The sequence below is a fragment of the Taudactylus pleione genome, unplaced genomic scaffold, assembly GCF_031769625.1.
Source record: "Taudactylus pleione unplaced genomic scaffold, aTauple2 ptg000278l, whole genome shotgun sequence".
NCBI lineage: Eukaryota > Metazoa > Chordata > Amphibia > Anura > Myobatrachidae > Taudactylus > Taudactylus pleione.
The window spans coordinates 5,994,550-6,009,968 of NW_028284680.1; the positions used below are offsets into that span (position 1 = coordinate 5,994,550).

At 45.7% G+C, this 15,419-nt stretch overlaps 1 protein-coding gene across 2 annotated transcripts in view; it reads left to right on the forward strand.

Moving 5' to 3' along the window:
* VSIG2 (V-set and immunoglobulin domain containing 2) overlaps positions 1-10,637 on the forward strand; it is a 59,287-nt gene extending 48,650 nt beyond the window's left edge. For both annotated transcript variants that reach the window (XM_088481852.1, XM_088481853.1), the window contains exons 4-7: positions 165-317; positions 4,951-5,070; positions 8,365-8,512; positions 10,473-10,637. In XM_088481852.1, coding sequence (XP_088337978.1) covers positions 165-317; positions 4,951-5,070; positions 8,365-8,512; positions 10,473-10,575 — 524 coding nt within the window. In that variant the 3' untranslated portion in view covers positions 10,576-10,637. The remainder of the gene's footprint in view (positions 1-164; positions 318-4,950; positions 5,071-8,364; positions 8,513-10,472) is intronic.
* The last annotated feature ends 4,782 nt before the right edge of the window (positions 10,638-15,419 follow it).

Below are 15,419 nucleotides of genomic sequence, written 5' to 3' on the forward strand. Positions count from 1 at the left end.
CATTTATGATCCCCCCGGAGCCCCAGTCCTCCCCCAACCACACAACACATCAGAATGAATCCCCCGTCCGTCAGGTGTCCCGGTTCTACTTGTAGGCTATAAATTCCTATAAATGTAAGTGCTTCATATAAAAGTCATCACCCAGCTACAAATTTCATTTTCAGTTCCTCCAACATCACCAACCTGTCAGTCGAAGGGTAACACCGTCATGGGACAAGATGGGACCCTGACCTGCTCCTCCACTGCCAACCCCAAGCCCATTTACACCTGGTCCCTGGTGGGCTCCAAGACACCTCTGCTCCCGGGAATGATGGAAAGTAAGTAAGTGCTACGTGTCCACTAAGAGTCTAGAATGACATAATGAAGCAGCGTTGGGAGGTGTACCGTTGGTGGTTTGGGTGTTTCTGGGTCAAGGTCTGTCGGCTGCTTTTGCTGTCAGGAATTTTAGCAGCCATTATGATTATGTCAGCCCTATTGGTGGGAGTGATTATGTCAGCCCTATTGGTGGGAGTGATTATGTCAGCCCTATTGGTGGGAGCGATTATGTCAGCCATATTGGAGGGAGTGATTATGTCATCTATATTGGTGGCAGTGATTATGTCAGCCATATTGGTGGGAGTGATTATTTCAGCCATATTGGTGGGAGTGATTGTCAGCCATATTGGAGGGAGTGATTATGTCAGCTATATTGGTGGCAGTGATTATGTCAGCCATATTGGTGGGAGTGATTATGTCAGCCCTGTTGGTGGCAGTGATTATTTTCAGCCATATTGGTGGCAGTGATTATGTCAGCCATATTGGTGGGAGTGATTATGTCAGCCCTGTTGGTGGCAGTGATTATTTTCAGCCATATTGGTGGGAGTGATTGTCAGCCATATTGGAGGGAGTGATTATGTCAGCCATATTGGTGGCAGTGATTATGTCAGCCCTGTTGGTGGGAGTGATTATGTCAGCCCGGTTGGTGGGAGTGATTATGTCAGCCCTGTTGGTGGGAGTGATTATGTCAGCCCTATTGGTGGGAGTGATTATGTCAGCCATATTGGTGGGAGTGATTATGTCAGCCCTATTGGTGGGAGTGATTATGTCAGCCATGTTGGTGGGAGTGATTATGTCAGCCCGGTTGGTGGGAGTGATTATGTCAGCCCTGTTGGTGGGAGTGATTATGTCAGCCCTATTGGTGGGAGTGATTATGTCAGCCATGTTGGTGGGAGTGATTATGTCAGCCCTATTGGTGGGAGTGATTATGTCAGCCCTATTGGTGGGAGTGATTATGTCAGCCCTGTTGGTGGGAGTGATTATGTCAGCCCTGTTGGTGGGAGTGATTATGTCAGCCCTATTGGTGGGAGTGATTATGTCAGCCCTATTGGTGGGAGTGATTATGTCAGCCCTATTGGTGGGAGTGATTATGTCAGCCATATTGGTGGGAGTAGAAGCTGCCGCCGTCCTGTTGGGGCATGTACAGCCCTTTACAATCACCAAACCGTTCTCCAACCCTGTACTGTCCTCTAATATCTGCTCTTGCAGCTGTGACTACCCGGTGCTGCTGCTGCTGCTGGGGTCCTGAGGCTCACTCACTTGGAGCCTGGAGCATTGCAGCCCTGTTTTGTAAAAGACATATGTACTACTCACCTCCTTGATGCTGAGCAATGGGGGCACACTCTAGGCCACCCTCACCCCAACCAGCCTGACTTTACACCGATAGCATTTCTACGTTCACTTAATAGGACCTCCTTTCTCCAACTTGTCCTGAAGTAAATTAATAACCTGCCTTATCCCCCCAACCAGCCAGGCATTAAATTAATAGCATCCCCATGTAATAAGCAGAACTGTTCCCCAACAGCCCCAATATTAAATGTACAAATTTCCCCACCAGTTAATAGAGACCACAATTACCAGTACAAACCTGTATATGACTATCCTGCTGGTTTATATCCATCTGACTATTGAGAGCTTTTATATTTGTATGTTTCATAATATACAGTCAGGTGCATAAATATTGGGACATTGACAGAATTTTCATATTTTGGCCTCTATTCACCACCACAATGGCTTTGAAAAGACACAAACAAAATGTGCTTTAACTGCAGACTTTCAGATTTAATTTGAGGGTAATTACATCCAAATCAGGTGAACGGTGTAGGAATTACAACGGTTTCTATATGTGCCTCCCACTTTTTAAGGGGCCAAAAGTAATGGGACAAACTAAACAATCCTAAATCTAACTTTCACTTTTTAATACTTTGTTGCAAATCCTTTGCAGGCAATTACAGCCTAATTTCTGGAACGTATAGACATCACCAGACACTGGGTTTCATCCCTGGTGATGCTCTGCCAGGCCTCTACTGCAAATGTCTTCAGTTCCTGCTTGTTCTTGGGGCATTTTCCCTTCAGTTTTGTCTTCATCAAGTGAAATGCATGCTCAATCGGATTCAGGTCAGGGGATTGACTTGGCCATTGCATAACATTCCACTTTTTAGCCTTAAAAAACTCTTTGGTTGCTTTTGCAGTATGCTTCGGGTCATTGTCCATCTGCACTGAAGTGCCGTCCAATGAGTTCTGAAGCATTTGACTGAATATGAGCATATAATATTGCCCGAAACACTTCAGAATTCATTCTGCTGCTTTTGTCAGCAGTCACATCATCAATAAATACAAGGGAACCAGTTCCATTGGCAGCCATACATGCCCATGCCATGACACTACCACCACCATGCTTCACTGATGAGGTGGTATGTTTTGGATGATGAGCAGTTCTTTTCCTTCTCCATACTCTTCTCTTCCCAACACTCTGGTACAAGTTGATCTTTGTCTCATCTGTCCATAGGATGTTGTTCCAGAATTGTAATGGCTTTTTTGTCTTCCTGTTTTTGAGGCTCACCAATGGTTTACATCTTGTGGTGAACCCTCTATATTCACTCTTGTGAAGTCTTCTCTTGATTGTTGACTTTGACACATATACACCTACCTCCTGGAGAGTGTTCTTGATTTGGCCAACTGTTGTGAAGGGGTTTTTCTTCACCAGGGAAATAATTCTTCTGTCATCCACCACAGTTGTTTTCAGTGGTCTTCCGGGTCTTTTGGTGTTGCTGAGCTCTCCGGTGCGTTCTTTCTTTTTAAGAATGTTCCAAACAGTTGATTTGGCCACACCTAATGTTTTTGCTATCTCTCTGATGGGTTTGTATTGATTTCTCAGCCTAATGATGGCTTGCTTCACCGATAGTGACAGCTCTTTGGATCTCATATTGAGAGTCGACAGCAACTGATTCCAAATGCAAATGTCACACCTAGAATCAACTCCAGACCTTTTACCTGCTTAATTGATAATGAAATAACGAGGGAATAGCCCACACATGTCCATTAAATAGCTTTTGAGTTGATAGTCCCATTACTTTTGGCCCCTTAAAAAGTGGGAGGCACATATAGAAACCGTTGTAATTCCTACACCGTTCACCTGATTTGGATGTAATTACCCTGAAATTAAATCTGAAAGTCTGCAGGTAAAACACATCTTGTTTGTTTCAGTTCAAAGCCGTTGTGGTGGTGAATAGAGGCCAAAATATGAAAATTCTGTCAATGTCCCAATATTTATGCACCTGACTGTAATGTTTATGGTACACAATATACTATGAAACATATAGATACAAATATACTAACATATACAGTATTTATGTACCAGAAAGAACATTCCCCATCTATATAACCCCTGGCACCCAGAACCCCCCCTCCAAGATCTCTCCAATCCTAATGCCAGTTCTCTGTATACCAAGCAGTAGTTTGCTTACCCTAGGGCTCCTCTTAGCTTCTTCTTTTCCTCGCTTTATGGACAGTGTCATAACATAATTAGTTCATGTCACTGGGCGTCTCTCTATATGGTCACGGTTCTCTGTCCAAGTGCTGTCCTGTGATACTGCATGGATACCTGGAGGGGTGATGTGGCACCATGATAGCCTTGCGACCTGGCACTTGGTGGCCTCACTGAATGCACTGTGACTGCCCTTATTGTGGGCAGATTGTGCTGATCGAGACACTCTGTCACATGCAGAGTATATCAGGAGATGAGTGATGTGTCAGTGAGGACGTGGCTGCATGTGACCGGGGCAGTGACATGATGGGAGTAGGGGGAATTGAGGCAGCAGGAAGCCACAGACTGAAAGTTGTATAGTGGGAAGAGCAGGGTCCCCAGCAGCACAGAGTATATCAGGAGATGAGTGTGTCAGTGAGGACAGGGCAGCATGTTGACAGGGGCAGTGACATGATGTGAGGAGGGGATTGGAGGCAGCAGGAAGCCACAGAGAGTTATATAGTGGAAGAAGCAGGGTCCCCAGCAGCACAGAGTATATCAGGAGATTAGTGATGTGTCAGTGAGGACAGGGCTGCATGTGACGGGCAGTGGCATGAAGTGAGAAAAGGAATGTGAGCAGCAGGAAGTCACAGACTGAGAGTTATATAGTGGAAGGAGTAGAGTCCCCCAGCAGATCAGAGTATGTAAGGAGATGAGTGACATGTTAGTGAGAAGGCTGCATGTGACAAGGACAGTTTCATGATGTGAGGATGGTAACATAAGGGACCAATCATAATACATACTTGCCGAATTTATATTTCTCCTCTCTGGGAGAAGCCAGGAGAGGAGATGCAGCTGAGCACTTTGGGGGCAGGGCTGGGTTCTCATGTCATAAGGCTCTGTACTTCTTGGCAAAATGCAGCAAATAGTGGGTCTGTGGGAAGGGGCAAGCTTAAAACAATGCACTTTGCACAAGTTTAGTCTCGCCCCCTCCATAGAGACCTGTGATTACTGCTTTGCACCCACTCTCCTGGGGGTCGGGGGACTACATGGAAATCGTGAGTCACTCGCAGCTTCTGGGAGAGTAGGTAAGAGTACTATAATAACATGTATAACACTGGTCAGACCTGGTTTAATGTATTTACTGCATTTGGTCTTTTCTGCTACAGATCAGGTAACCGGATCGCTCCTGCTCACTAACCTGTCACAGGCCATGTCTGGGATCTATCGCTGTACGGCCTCCAATGAACTGGGACAAGCCACCTGCCAAGTGACTATATCAGTATCAAGTAATATCGTATTCCGTTATTTCTATAGCACCAACATGTTCCACAGCGCTGTACAATATCCCCACCTCTCCCTGACTCAGGGACGACCGTTCAGTGTTTACCATCTGTCTGGTACTATGGCGAATAACAGCGCAATGTTTTCCTTTAGAGAAACGGATCACACAATTGAGAGGAACTTGTACTGACAACTAGCAATTCAAACAGGCTGACGTCTGGGGAGTTGTCAGTCACCGAGAATCAATATTTAGATCACGGTTATGAAAGCATCAGACCACTCAGACTATGGGGAAGAGATACGTACATATCAACAGGGTATTACACGTACTGCAGTACCAGCTGGGACACTCCTTCCCTCCAGCATAACTGTATGGTGTAGTGTGGAGCCCCCAGAGTCCCCCCACCCAATCCTGTTACCAGACCAGCACAGAAGTGACAGTATTTAGGTGTTTCATTTATTAGTTTAATTTATAAATATAATGGAGAGGAGTAAGAGTGTATTTTGACGGGGCCCCATGTAGTCTTACTCAGGCTATGGTCCACTGGGATGTACAGAGGGAACGGACAGTGAAATTGATGCCACCAATTAAACCCGCTGGGTTTGCAGTGAGTGCAGAAACTGATTGGACTGGCTGCCGGCTCTTATCCAATAACAATAGCGACACCTGCAGCCAGGGCCATCTTAGCAGCATGGCAGGCCCTGGGAAAAGCAATGCACTGGGGCCCCTACACACCCATTCACGAGAATACAAATGTAAGTGGTCAAAAAACTTAAACTTTTAAATTTTTTGGCACTTTGAACAAAATCACAAATGTTTAAATGTGAAAAAACCATGATGTAAAGCAAGGATTATGGACTTTACAACTATCTTCTCCAGCTCGCAGTGCAGTTCCTGCTCTGCACTCCAGCTGTGATTAAAGTATGGGGTCCCCCTGAGAGAGTGGAACCCGGGGGTACGTGATCTCTGTTGCCCCACAACCACCTTAATCTATCTCAGTGGCTGTAGCTGGGAGGCAGGTAGAGAATGCGTGTGATTTACAATCAGAGCGGCCGGGGAGTATTTTTCTCTGCCGGCATCTCAGCCAGCTGCCCGATGCACAGGCCTACCAGGCGCACACTCTGCCCCCAGCCCAGTCGACCCATGCTTGAGGGTCCCTAGAATCATGGGGCCCTGGCCAGTGCTCAGTGTGCCCATACATTAAGATGCATCCTATGCAGTTTAATGCAACTGAGCTGTCAAATCCATCCCTTTTATATTGTCAGGCACTGGGGGGACCACGCATTTCACCACAGAGTTCTGCAGGGTCCTCCATGGTAGGGCTGTGGGAGGGGCGTCTGCCTAGTGAAGGGGAAATGTAAAAAAGAGAGGCCAACCCAATTCAAATCTGCTGTGTCTGACCCAATATCTGGTTATCAGCAATAGAATGAATCTTAGCTCAAGGAGAGAAAGACATTATTATTATTATTATTATTATTACCACAGAGAGTCCGTAGCGCCTTACAGGGTAAATTACAATAAAACACAAACAATACAATATACTGTATATGCACAAAGCACTCAGCGACCGTGTGTCCTGACAGACAGGAACGATCACAGGCCCTGATTCACTACGGATCGCTATTGCGTTTGCAGCTGCGATTATGCACAGAGTTATGCTGCAAAAATATGGTAATGAATGCAATCGCAAAGCCGTCGCACAGCCAGCATAGAGACGCCCACTACCACTATCTCACATCCGTAATACCTTGCAGTCCTGCGTATACATCGGGAACATCGGGTAACATCGCCCCCTCACGCACAATTACAGCAGCCCTGACCTTACTCAGTAATTGCTAATCTCGTTGCACGCAGTGAGGACACAAGCTGCGTATGCCGTTGCAGTGGCTAATTTATGCACGCCCATGCAACGTCGTTCAAGCAGACAGCCACGCCTGCGTTTATGCAACCACCCCCAATGCTGACAACCTGTCACTCACTCTGCAATGGCTTTCTTTCTGTGTGAGTGATCGCAGAGCGCTCACAATGCTAACTCTCGCACACGCTCTGCAATGCATACGCCGTACGCACCATCCGCCGATCTGTGTACGTTTATGCAGTTGCGATCCGTGATGAATCAGGGCCATGAGTCCCTGACTGTAAGTGGAAAGAAGCATAGTACATGGGGCCTGATTCAGACCCGCTCGCTAGCAAGCGGCCGCTCGTTGCAGACGATGTTCGCTACTGTGCGAATGTGTGTAGTACGCAGTGCGCTCGCACAAACTAGTACGAGTGATCGGAAGGTGCTCGCTCGCCCTGCAAAGACAGCCCAGTGGAATGAGTGACAGGAGAGATCGTTTGTGGGTGGTAACCGGGGCAGAGCAGTAGTAACGGGGGAGTGGAGTTGCGGACGCAGGCGTGCCAAAGTGTTTCAACGCCGTTTCTGGGGCATGCATAAACAGGCAGCGTCATAGTACACGTCACCTGGTTGATTTTTACACTGAAGTGATCGCAGTGCTTGCGGTAGGGTATAGTCAACCGCAAGCGCTGCGGTCAGATCCGATTGAACCCGATGTACCGATGGTTGTATATACTTCCAGGAGATGACGTACGCTAGTGGGCGGCATAAGACAGGCTGGTGGGCATCTATAAACACAAAGTGATCGCTTGCCAAGACATAGTGGGCATGCTTATGCCGTGCGATCGCCTGCCTTGACATCACTTAGCTGAATTTCCGTACGCTGGGAGCGAGCGGCCGCATCTAGCGAGCGGGTCTGAATCAGGCCCTGGTGAGAACTAGGAAGCTGGAGGGCCCTGCTTGTGAGAGCTTACAGACTGGGTAAATGGGATGCACATGAAACAGAGCAGAGTAATTCAGGTCAGAGGAATGCTAATACACCTATAATGCATGCTTCTGTAACTATTTAGAATTATTACCATGTATCTGTTGTAGTCTGCATAAAGTATGATGACTCCGCTAGTACTGTATGCTGGGAATAATTCTGAGTTTCTATCACCGTGCCATGAGGCTTATGTGAGAGATACAAGCACGGGTGTGGTCCCAGCGACTCTGCCTGTATTTTTAAAGCGGCATTCATTTGAAAGGAAAAACCAATCTGATTTTGAATTTTAAATGCTTGCCGCTTTAAAAAGTAAAACTCCCCAACATCGCTCCTGTACCTGCATTTCGCAGGCTATGACATAACATAAGCCCCTATACGTATACACCACTGCTATTGTGTTAGATGCTGGATGTGACTCTCAGTATCTGTTCTTACTCAACATTATCCTTTGATATAGTGTTTTGTATATTTTCCAGGTGTCAGTGAGGCCGGGACAATAGCTGGCGCCGTGGTGGGAGTGATTCTGGCGCTGCTGCTGATTGCCGCCATCGTATTTTATTTACTCTGTTACAGAAAGAAAAAGAAAAGTGCCCCAGCCGCCGATTATCCGGGGAATGACATCAGGTTGGGGAATGATCTGTACATAGATAGAAACAGCTTGGTGTACTCTGGGGCTTCTAGGGCAATACGTATTACATGAATTCCCTTTATATACGGTGATAATGGCACAGTAAAGTGGAAAAGTGTGGTCAGTATTGTGTATTAAGTTGAATTATTTAGAAAATTTCTCTAGCATTTTATTCTACTAATATTAGATATCACATAAGCACAATCGGTGCATTAAAATACTTTTTAGTTTTTACTGTACAGCTCAGATCTCTAAAATGAAGAAAAAAAAAGAGTTTTAAAGCCCTGACCTATTTTCCATTTATAACACTGTACTTCAAAGCGTCAGGCAGCGTCTGACAGCGATCACGAGCCCCTGATGAGGAGAATAATTGCACGTTACTTTCAGATCAAAGGATAGTGCTCTTTGATAATAATGTAAGGAAATTCATGAACAGGGTTATGGCCATTTACAAACTGGTTTTAGTTTAGTATCAGAGGTTCCCAAACGCGGTCCTCAAGGCTCCCCAACAGTTCAGGTGTTAGAGATATCCATGGCTGAGCACAGGTGGTTAAATCAAATTGACTGAGGTGCTAATTAAGTCACCTGTGGTCAAGCATGGATATCCTTAAAACCTGGACTTTTAAGATGGCCACACATTTAAAGATTATCTGTCCAACCAGCCAACTAGTTGATTGGTTGGAATGAAAATCTGGTAACGTACAAGAGTAACTGATGATCAGCAATTTGCTCCCAAACGCCGGAAAATGGACAAAAACTGTTGTTTGCTTAATGTTTGATCTAAACAATTTGTTCAAACTTGTCTGATGACCATTTTCATGTGTTTTCTGGCATTTAGGAGCAAATTGCTGATCATCATTTACTCCTATACGTTACCAGATTTTCATTCCAACCAATCAACTAGTTGGCTGGTTGGACAGATAATCTTTAGATGTGTGGCCAGCTTTAGGCTGCCTTGTGGACCGAGTTTTGGAACCTCTGGTTTAAGGATAAAGCTAAAATTGAGTATAAGGGCCCATGGAACATGTAATGTATATTCTGAAACGTCTTCCTAAAGACATAATATTACACATCAACGACCTCTGAACCACTAAGATCTCAATTCTGTATAATACCTCTTTTCCACCAAAAACCCAGGTCCGACCTGGATTTTTGGACATGGTTCCAACCCTGGTCAGACCCATTTACACTGCACCTTTGATCTGGGTTACTCCCAGGTCAGTCCTGTTCACACTGAACTCAGGTCTGCCCTGCTAAACCTGTGAGGTCATAAAAAGTGGGAGGTGAATGCTCCACAACCACCAATCAGCTCATTTTAGGCATGACCAAGGTCAGATAACCCGGGTTGCACCGTTTACACTGCACCATTACCTGGGTCCATCCTGGGTCCAACCCTGGTAGCTACCTGGGTTGGATTGCAGGGTCACTTGACCCAGGTTATTTTTCAGGGACCCTTTTACACTGAGCTGCGACCCGGGTAGACCCAGCAAAAACCCAGGTTTTTGCTCTGGTGTAAAAGGGGTATTAGTTGCATCCCCTACAGAAGGTCCTGGAAACAACTGGATTAGGACGAGACCTCCAAATAATTCCAGGTTTCTATAGAATCCCGTCAGATTGCAGGAGGGCCGGTCTCAGCAAGGCATCTTGTTAATGAGGGATAATTTTCCTTTGGAGCATCATAATGATCTGCGCTATTATCACAGACCGCTGCCGCCATTATATAGGTGTGCCTGGTGCCATGTTAATAAAATAAATATTTGCAGCTATGCTAATTAGTCTTTCTGATTTAATTGGTGCCAAATAAATAATAGTGACCTTTAGACGTAACCCCAGGAACTCAGCGCTGCCCAGGTGTATAGTACTGTTATTATTATATTGCAGGTGATGTACCCAGTTACTTCATTACAGTTGGTTACAGGACGCAAAGTGACCCCTATATCCATCCCTTTCCCACAGGGAGGACGCGGTGTCGCCGATGGTGCCGGAAGAGGAGAGACGGTCGGTGAATAGTCATAATTCACGTGAATCGAGAGGGAGACACGAGAACAGAGTTGTTTAAATATAACATATCAGAGTGTTCTAAAACATGTGACCTGTACCAGCCAATGACATACATTGAGAGATATTTACTAAGGCTAAAGTGGACATACTGACCTGGTCAGTTTCCTTTTTACAGCTGGCATAGAAGTATTGTACCAGGCACAATTCAATCCCCAAAATGTAAATATTAATATATGAAACATAAATGTAAAATAAATTGTTCTATGTTAATCTGATATTTTGCTGCAGCTTTGTTGCATTTAATAGCGGATTCCCCTAATTACAGACAGCTGGGGACAATCCCCATATTGTTCGGACAGTTGCAGATTGCTCTATTACATTATTCAGCCTTTCATGTATATACACAATAAAACTGGGCGTTACAGACCTTCCCTAGGGAAGTGTACATTGGGGAACCAAGCCCAGGTGGTATCCCTGGGTATAACATGGAACTGCTTAAAGAGCTCACCATTCAGTACAGATACCATTGTTTCCTTTCTCTTCCCTTTATGATCTATATAATATGATTGGGTTCTTCTAGTCCTTTTACTATACAAAAGCTTAGGGGAAGGAGCTAGAAGTGATGGATGTGTGTGACACCATTGTGAGTAGGGTGTTACAGAACTGTGGCCAGGTCCAGGGAAAGAGGCCAGACACAACCCCCATCAGTTTGCTGATTGTCTGCACAGGGGGATACCATAAAACTATACCCCCTACATACACTGCCCTGTGATAGGAACAGTTAAGCAAATTACATATTTGAAGTTACAGTCCCTTTAAATGGATGTTTATTTTATATTGAACACATTATTAGGGGTAAATTTACTAAGATGGGAGTTCTATTTAAGAAGTGATGTTGCCCATAGCAACCAATCAGATTCTACTTCTCATTTATCTAGCACCACAACATAACTTCTTAATAGAACTCCCATATTAGTAAATTTACCCCTAAAAGGTGCATACACACGTAACGAATTTAACTATAACGTCGTTATCGTCAATCGTTGAAAAAATCATTCAGTTTCTGAGTTATAACGGTGAACGATTATCGTTCATGCGCGTTCCCATTTGTAGTTCATTCTGACTGACCAACTGAACGATTTTCATTAAGGGAAGTTACAAAAATCGTTTATTACACTTTAAAAAAATCTGACAGATAATCTGACAGAAAATCGTTCGTAAAATCGTTGGTAACAAAATCGTTACGTGTGTGTGTATGCAGTTATGGTGCATACAGATGGTCAGATTTTTATTCAGATCTGAACGATAACGATTTAAAAAAATGTTCATATCTGAAGGAAAATCTGACATATGTGAACGATGAACGATGTGCGTTCCCGATGGTTAGATAACGATATCTGACATCTGATGTGTCTGAAGTCAGATTTGGACGATTCCATTCATTTTAATGCAGTCAGAAATCGTTCATAGTTCAAATCGTTCATCTGACACATCTGACCGTGTGTATGCTCCATTAGTGTTATTTTGTAATGCTTATGTGACACAGGCTGCAGGAAGACACTGGCCTGCAATCAGCCCCTTATCATGCACGGTGTGCCCCCTGGGGGATTGTCATGTGAAGTACAAGTCAATGTAAGGGAGTGGTGGGTTTGATTTCCCCTTTGTACATTTGCTTATGGAGGCGCTGTAACTGTCATTATGTGTAGAGATTGGGAATGGTTAGCGGTACTGTGCATTTGGCTGTATATTATGCTGTTCATTTACAGGACCTACTGGAAACAGATTGTACTAAGGTGGTTCAATAAATAAGGTAACAAGACTGATCATTGCGTAAATTTATGCAACTCGTACATATACGTATAATCAATAGCATGGCCTTGGGCATACTTACCGACTTTTAGGCTGACACCTCCAGGAGGGGGCAGACAGGTCGGCTCTCTCCTCACAGCAGGTGGGTGGTGCGGGGGGGGCGTGGTGGCTCAATCACGTCATCGTGACCCTGCCCCCTGCTGTACAGAGCCAATATTACAAAGTGGGTTAGGGGCTACGATGAAGCAATTCAGCGCGAATTGCGAAATTTCCCCCCCCCCCGGACTGCCTTCTTTTGCTCAGTAAGTGGGCGGCCACGGGGGATATGCGGGCGGCAACTGGGGTAGGGGGGATTGCGGCCTGGTGGCAGCCGGTTCCGGGAGACTTGCATAGTCTTCCGGGTGGTTGGGAGCGCCACTCGATTTTCGGGAGGCTCCCGGCCATTTCGGGAGAGTATGTATGGCCTTGGTACAGATTATTTTTCCACACGGTGCACCCAGGCGTCTATACTGGCATAGAAGAAATCAGTGACAAGCGCCAGTAGCCAGGACATGGCGGTTGCTGACATTCACCGTCTGTTGCGAATCGCCTTCCACCCAGGTGCTTCTTCAATGGTCCAAAGAGATGGAAATGACTCTGTGCCAGCCAGGGCTGTAGGGAGGAATGTCCAGCACCTGCCAATGGTAGCGCCGTAACAACTCCCACGTGCAGTTGGCTAAATGTGGCCTAAATCTGCAGCAATACGACGCCTGTTAGCAGCACCCAGGTCGTTTTCGACTAATTGCCCTCAGCTACCAGCTCAATGTGTCACAATAGTGGACGGCATTCCCAGTATCTCCCTTGGTGAGGAAATGAACTAGAAGCGCGGCCCTGTGGTCCCAAAACCCGGTGGCCATGACCTTCTTTGCTGATGGAAACTTGCATCGTCCCCACCTTCAAAGTAATCCAAAACATCTCCATGTCATGGACGCTTCGCCTCCGGTGTCACATGACGCCCCCACGTTTCATCGCCTGTAACAATACGCTGCAGGAACTGCGCTCTCTCCTCATGGTACTGCGTCATGTGCACAAGAGACAATCCCGTCCTATTGGTTCTGTGCACGTCTGTGAGCTGCCTCGGTGCCAGCGTGATCACTGTATCCTGTACCCCAATCGCTCATGGACAATATTGTACACAGCACCCACTGAGACGCTCAGTTCCTCAGCAATATCACTAACAGGAACGTGTCTGTCCTCCTTAGGGTGTCTGTCCTCCTTAGGGTGTCTGTCCTCCTTAGGGTGTCTGTCCTCCTGACGGTGCATAGACCATTGCAATATGTATCTTACTACTATAATTACTGTGTCTCCCTGGCTGCTCGCCCTATGATGAGAGTAACTCCGCTTCTACCAGGAGGTATAGGAAGAATAACCATTAAATGATGACAGTATATCTATAGGCTCAGCAAGCGTACACTCTAATCAGATTATAATAATATATACACAATTAAAGCTTTAGTCCAACCTATTATCCTCCTGTATCACACTCCTATTTGCCTATAGAGTGTAAGCCTGCGAGCAGGGCCCTCACACCTCTCTGTCTGTCTGTAATTATTACCCAGTCTCCTTTTATTACTGATTTGTTCCCGACTGTAAAGCGCAGCGGTGCTGGTGCTATAGAATTACTGTTAATAAGTAAATTAGAAACTCTTATAAGACCAACAAGCTGATACTATGATGGTCTTACGGCAATAGTAACATTTGCGCTATTGTCTATTGCTAGCGAGGCCGCCCTGTGTTACTTTCTACGCATAGGCTGATTGCGCAGAGCCGCTGAACCAGCGTCTGCGTCAGAAAGTAACACAACCTCGTTCCCATTTGCATTCTTATGCGGAATTGGGGCATTAGCGAGACTCCCCCGACCTGCTGGGGTCCTTGGCATGACCTGCCCACATGTAATATGTAGACGATGGGGTGAAGTACATCATTTCAGTGTGGCACTATCCTATAATAGAGAAAACAACTTAGAACTTTGCAGAAATGTGTGAAATCATTTTATTTAAAAGTTGTTGTTTTTTTTTCAAATCAAATCACTTTTAATAATTTAATTGAGAAATGTATGAAGGAAATGAGATCACCAGGAGCAGAAATGTAATATTGTAACAAGTCCCTTTTCTTACATTTGTTCCAGAATTGAAGATTCTGTATCAGGTCTTTTTCTTTTTTAAATAAATAAAATAAGTTTTTTCTTTCTGACTACTGAAGTCTCATTTGTGTCCCAGAGTCACCGTACAGTGTGTGGTAAGTGATGCCGCGATGACATCACAGCCGATGTGTGCCGCTTGCTGTGTTTCCGTGTATGGATGTGCGTGTGACAAAATGCATAGTGCGTATATGTGAGCAGTCTTATAGGATGGGAAGCCGGCGGGCGCAATGCCGAACGCTCGCTTCCCGACTGCTTAATACCGACAAGGTACAAATGACAGACGCCTGTCATTAGACCTACGCCGAGGGCCCGACACCTGGCTTACCGATCGAAGGTAAGCCGTGCGCCGCGCGCAGACAGCCTAAAGGTTAGGGGCTCCTGGGGGAAACTTAGTTAGGCACTTCCCCCCGGGAGGTTATCGTTAGGCTAGGGGAAGGGGGGGTTAGGCACCCCCCCCGGGAGGGTTAGGTTCAGGCAGTGGGGAAGGGGGGTGTTAGGTTTAAGCACTTAGAGGGGGGTTAGGGTTAGGCACTTGGGGGGAGGTTAGGGTTAGACACCCCTAAAGGAGGGTTAGGGTTAGGGGGTAGAATTAGGTTAGTTTATACTTACCTTAAGGGCGATCAGGATTTCCTCCTCTATCGGGCTACCGCTGTGGCCGGCGGTAAATCATACTGATTCCGATAGGATAATAGCAGTGCTGGACTTAGTTATGTGCAAAAATAACATTTTATTTTGCTGAATGAGGTACAAGTGAACCGACCAGGGTCAGAGCTGCATTAACAAATGGCGTGAGTCATTGCCGTCTATGGGCTAGTTTCTGCACAACTGGCCGCTAGATGGATCGCACACGCATGGTCTGCATGCGCTGTAGTACGGCTGGCCGCTGAACGTAAAGGGATCACATTAGCAAT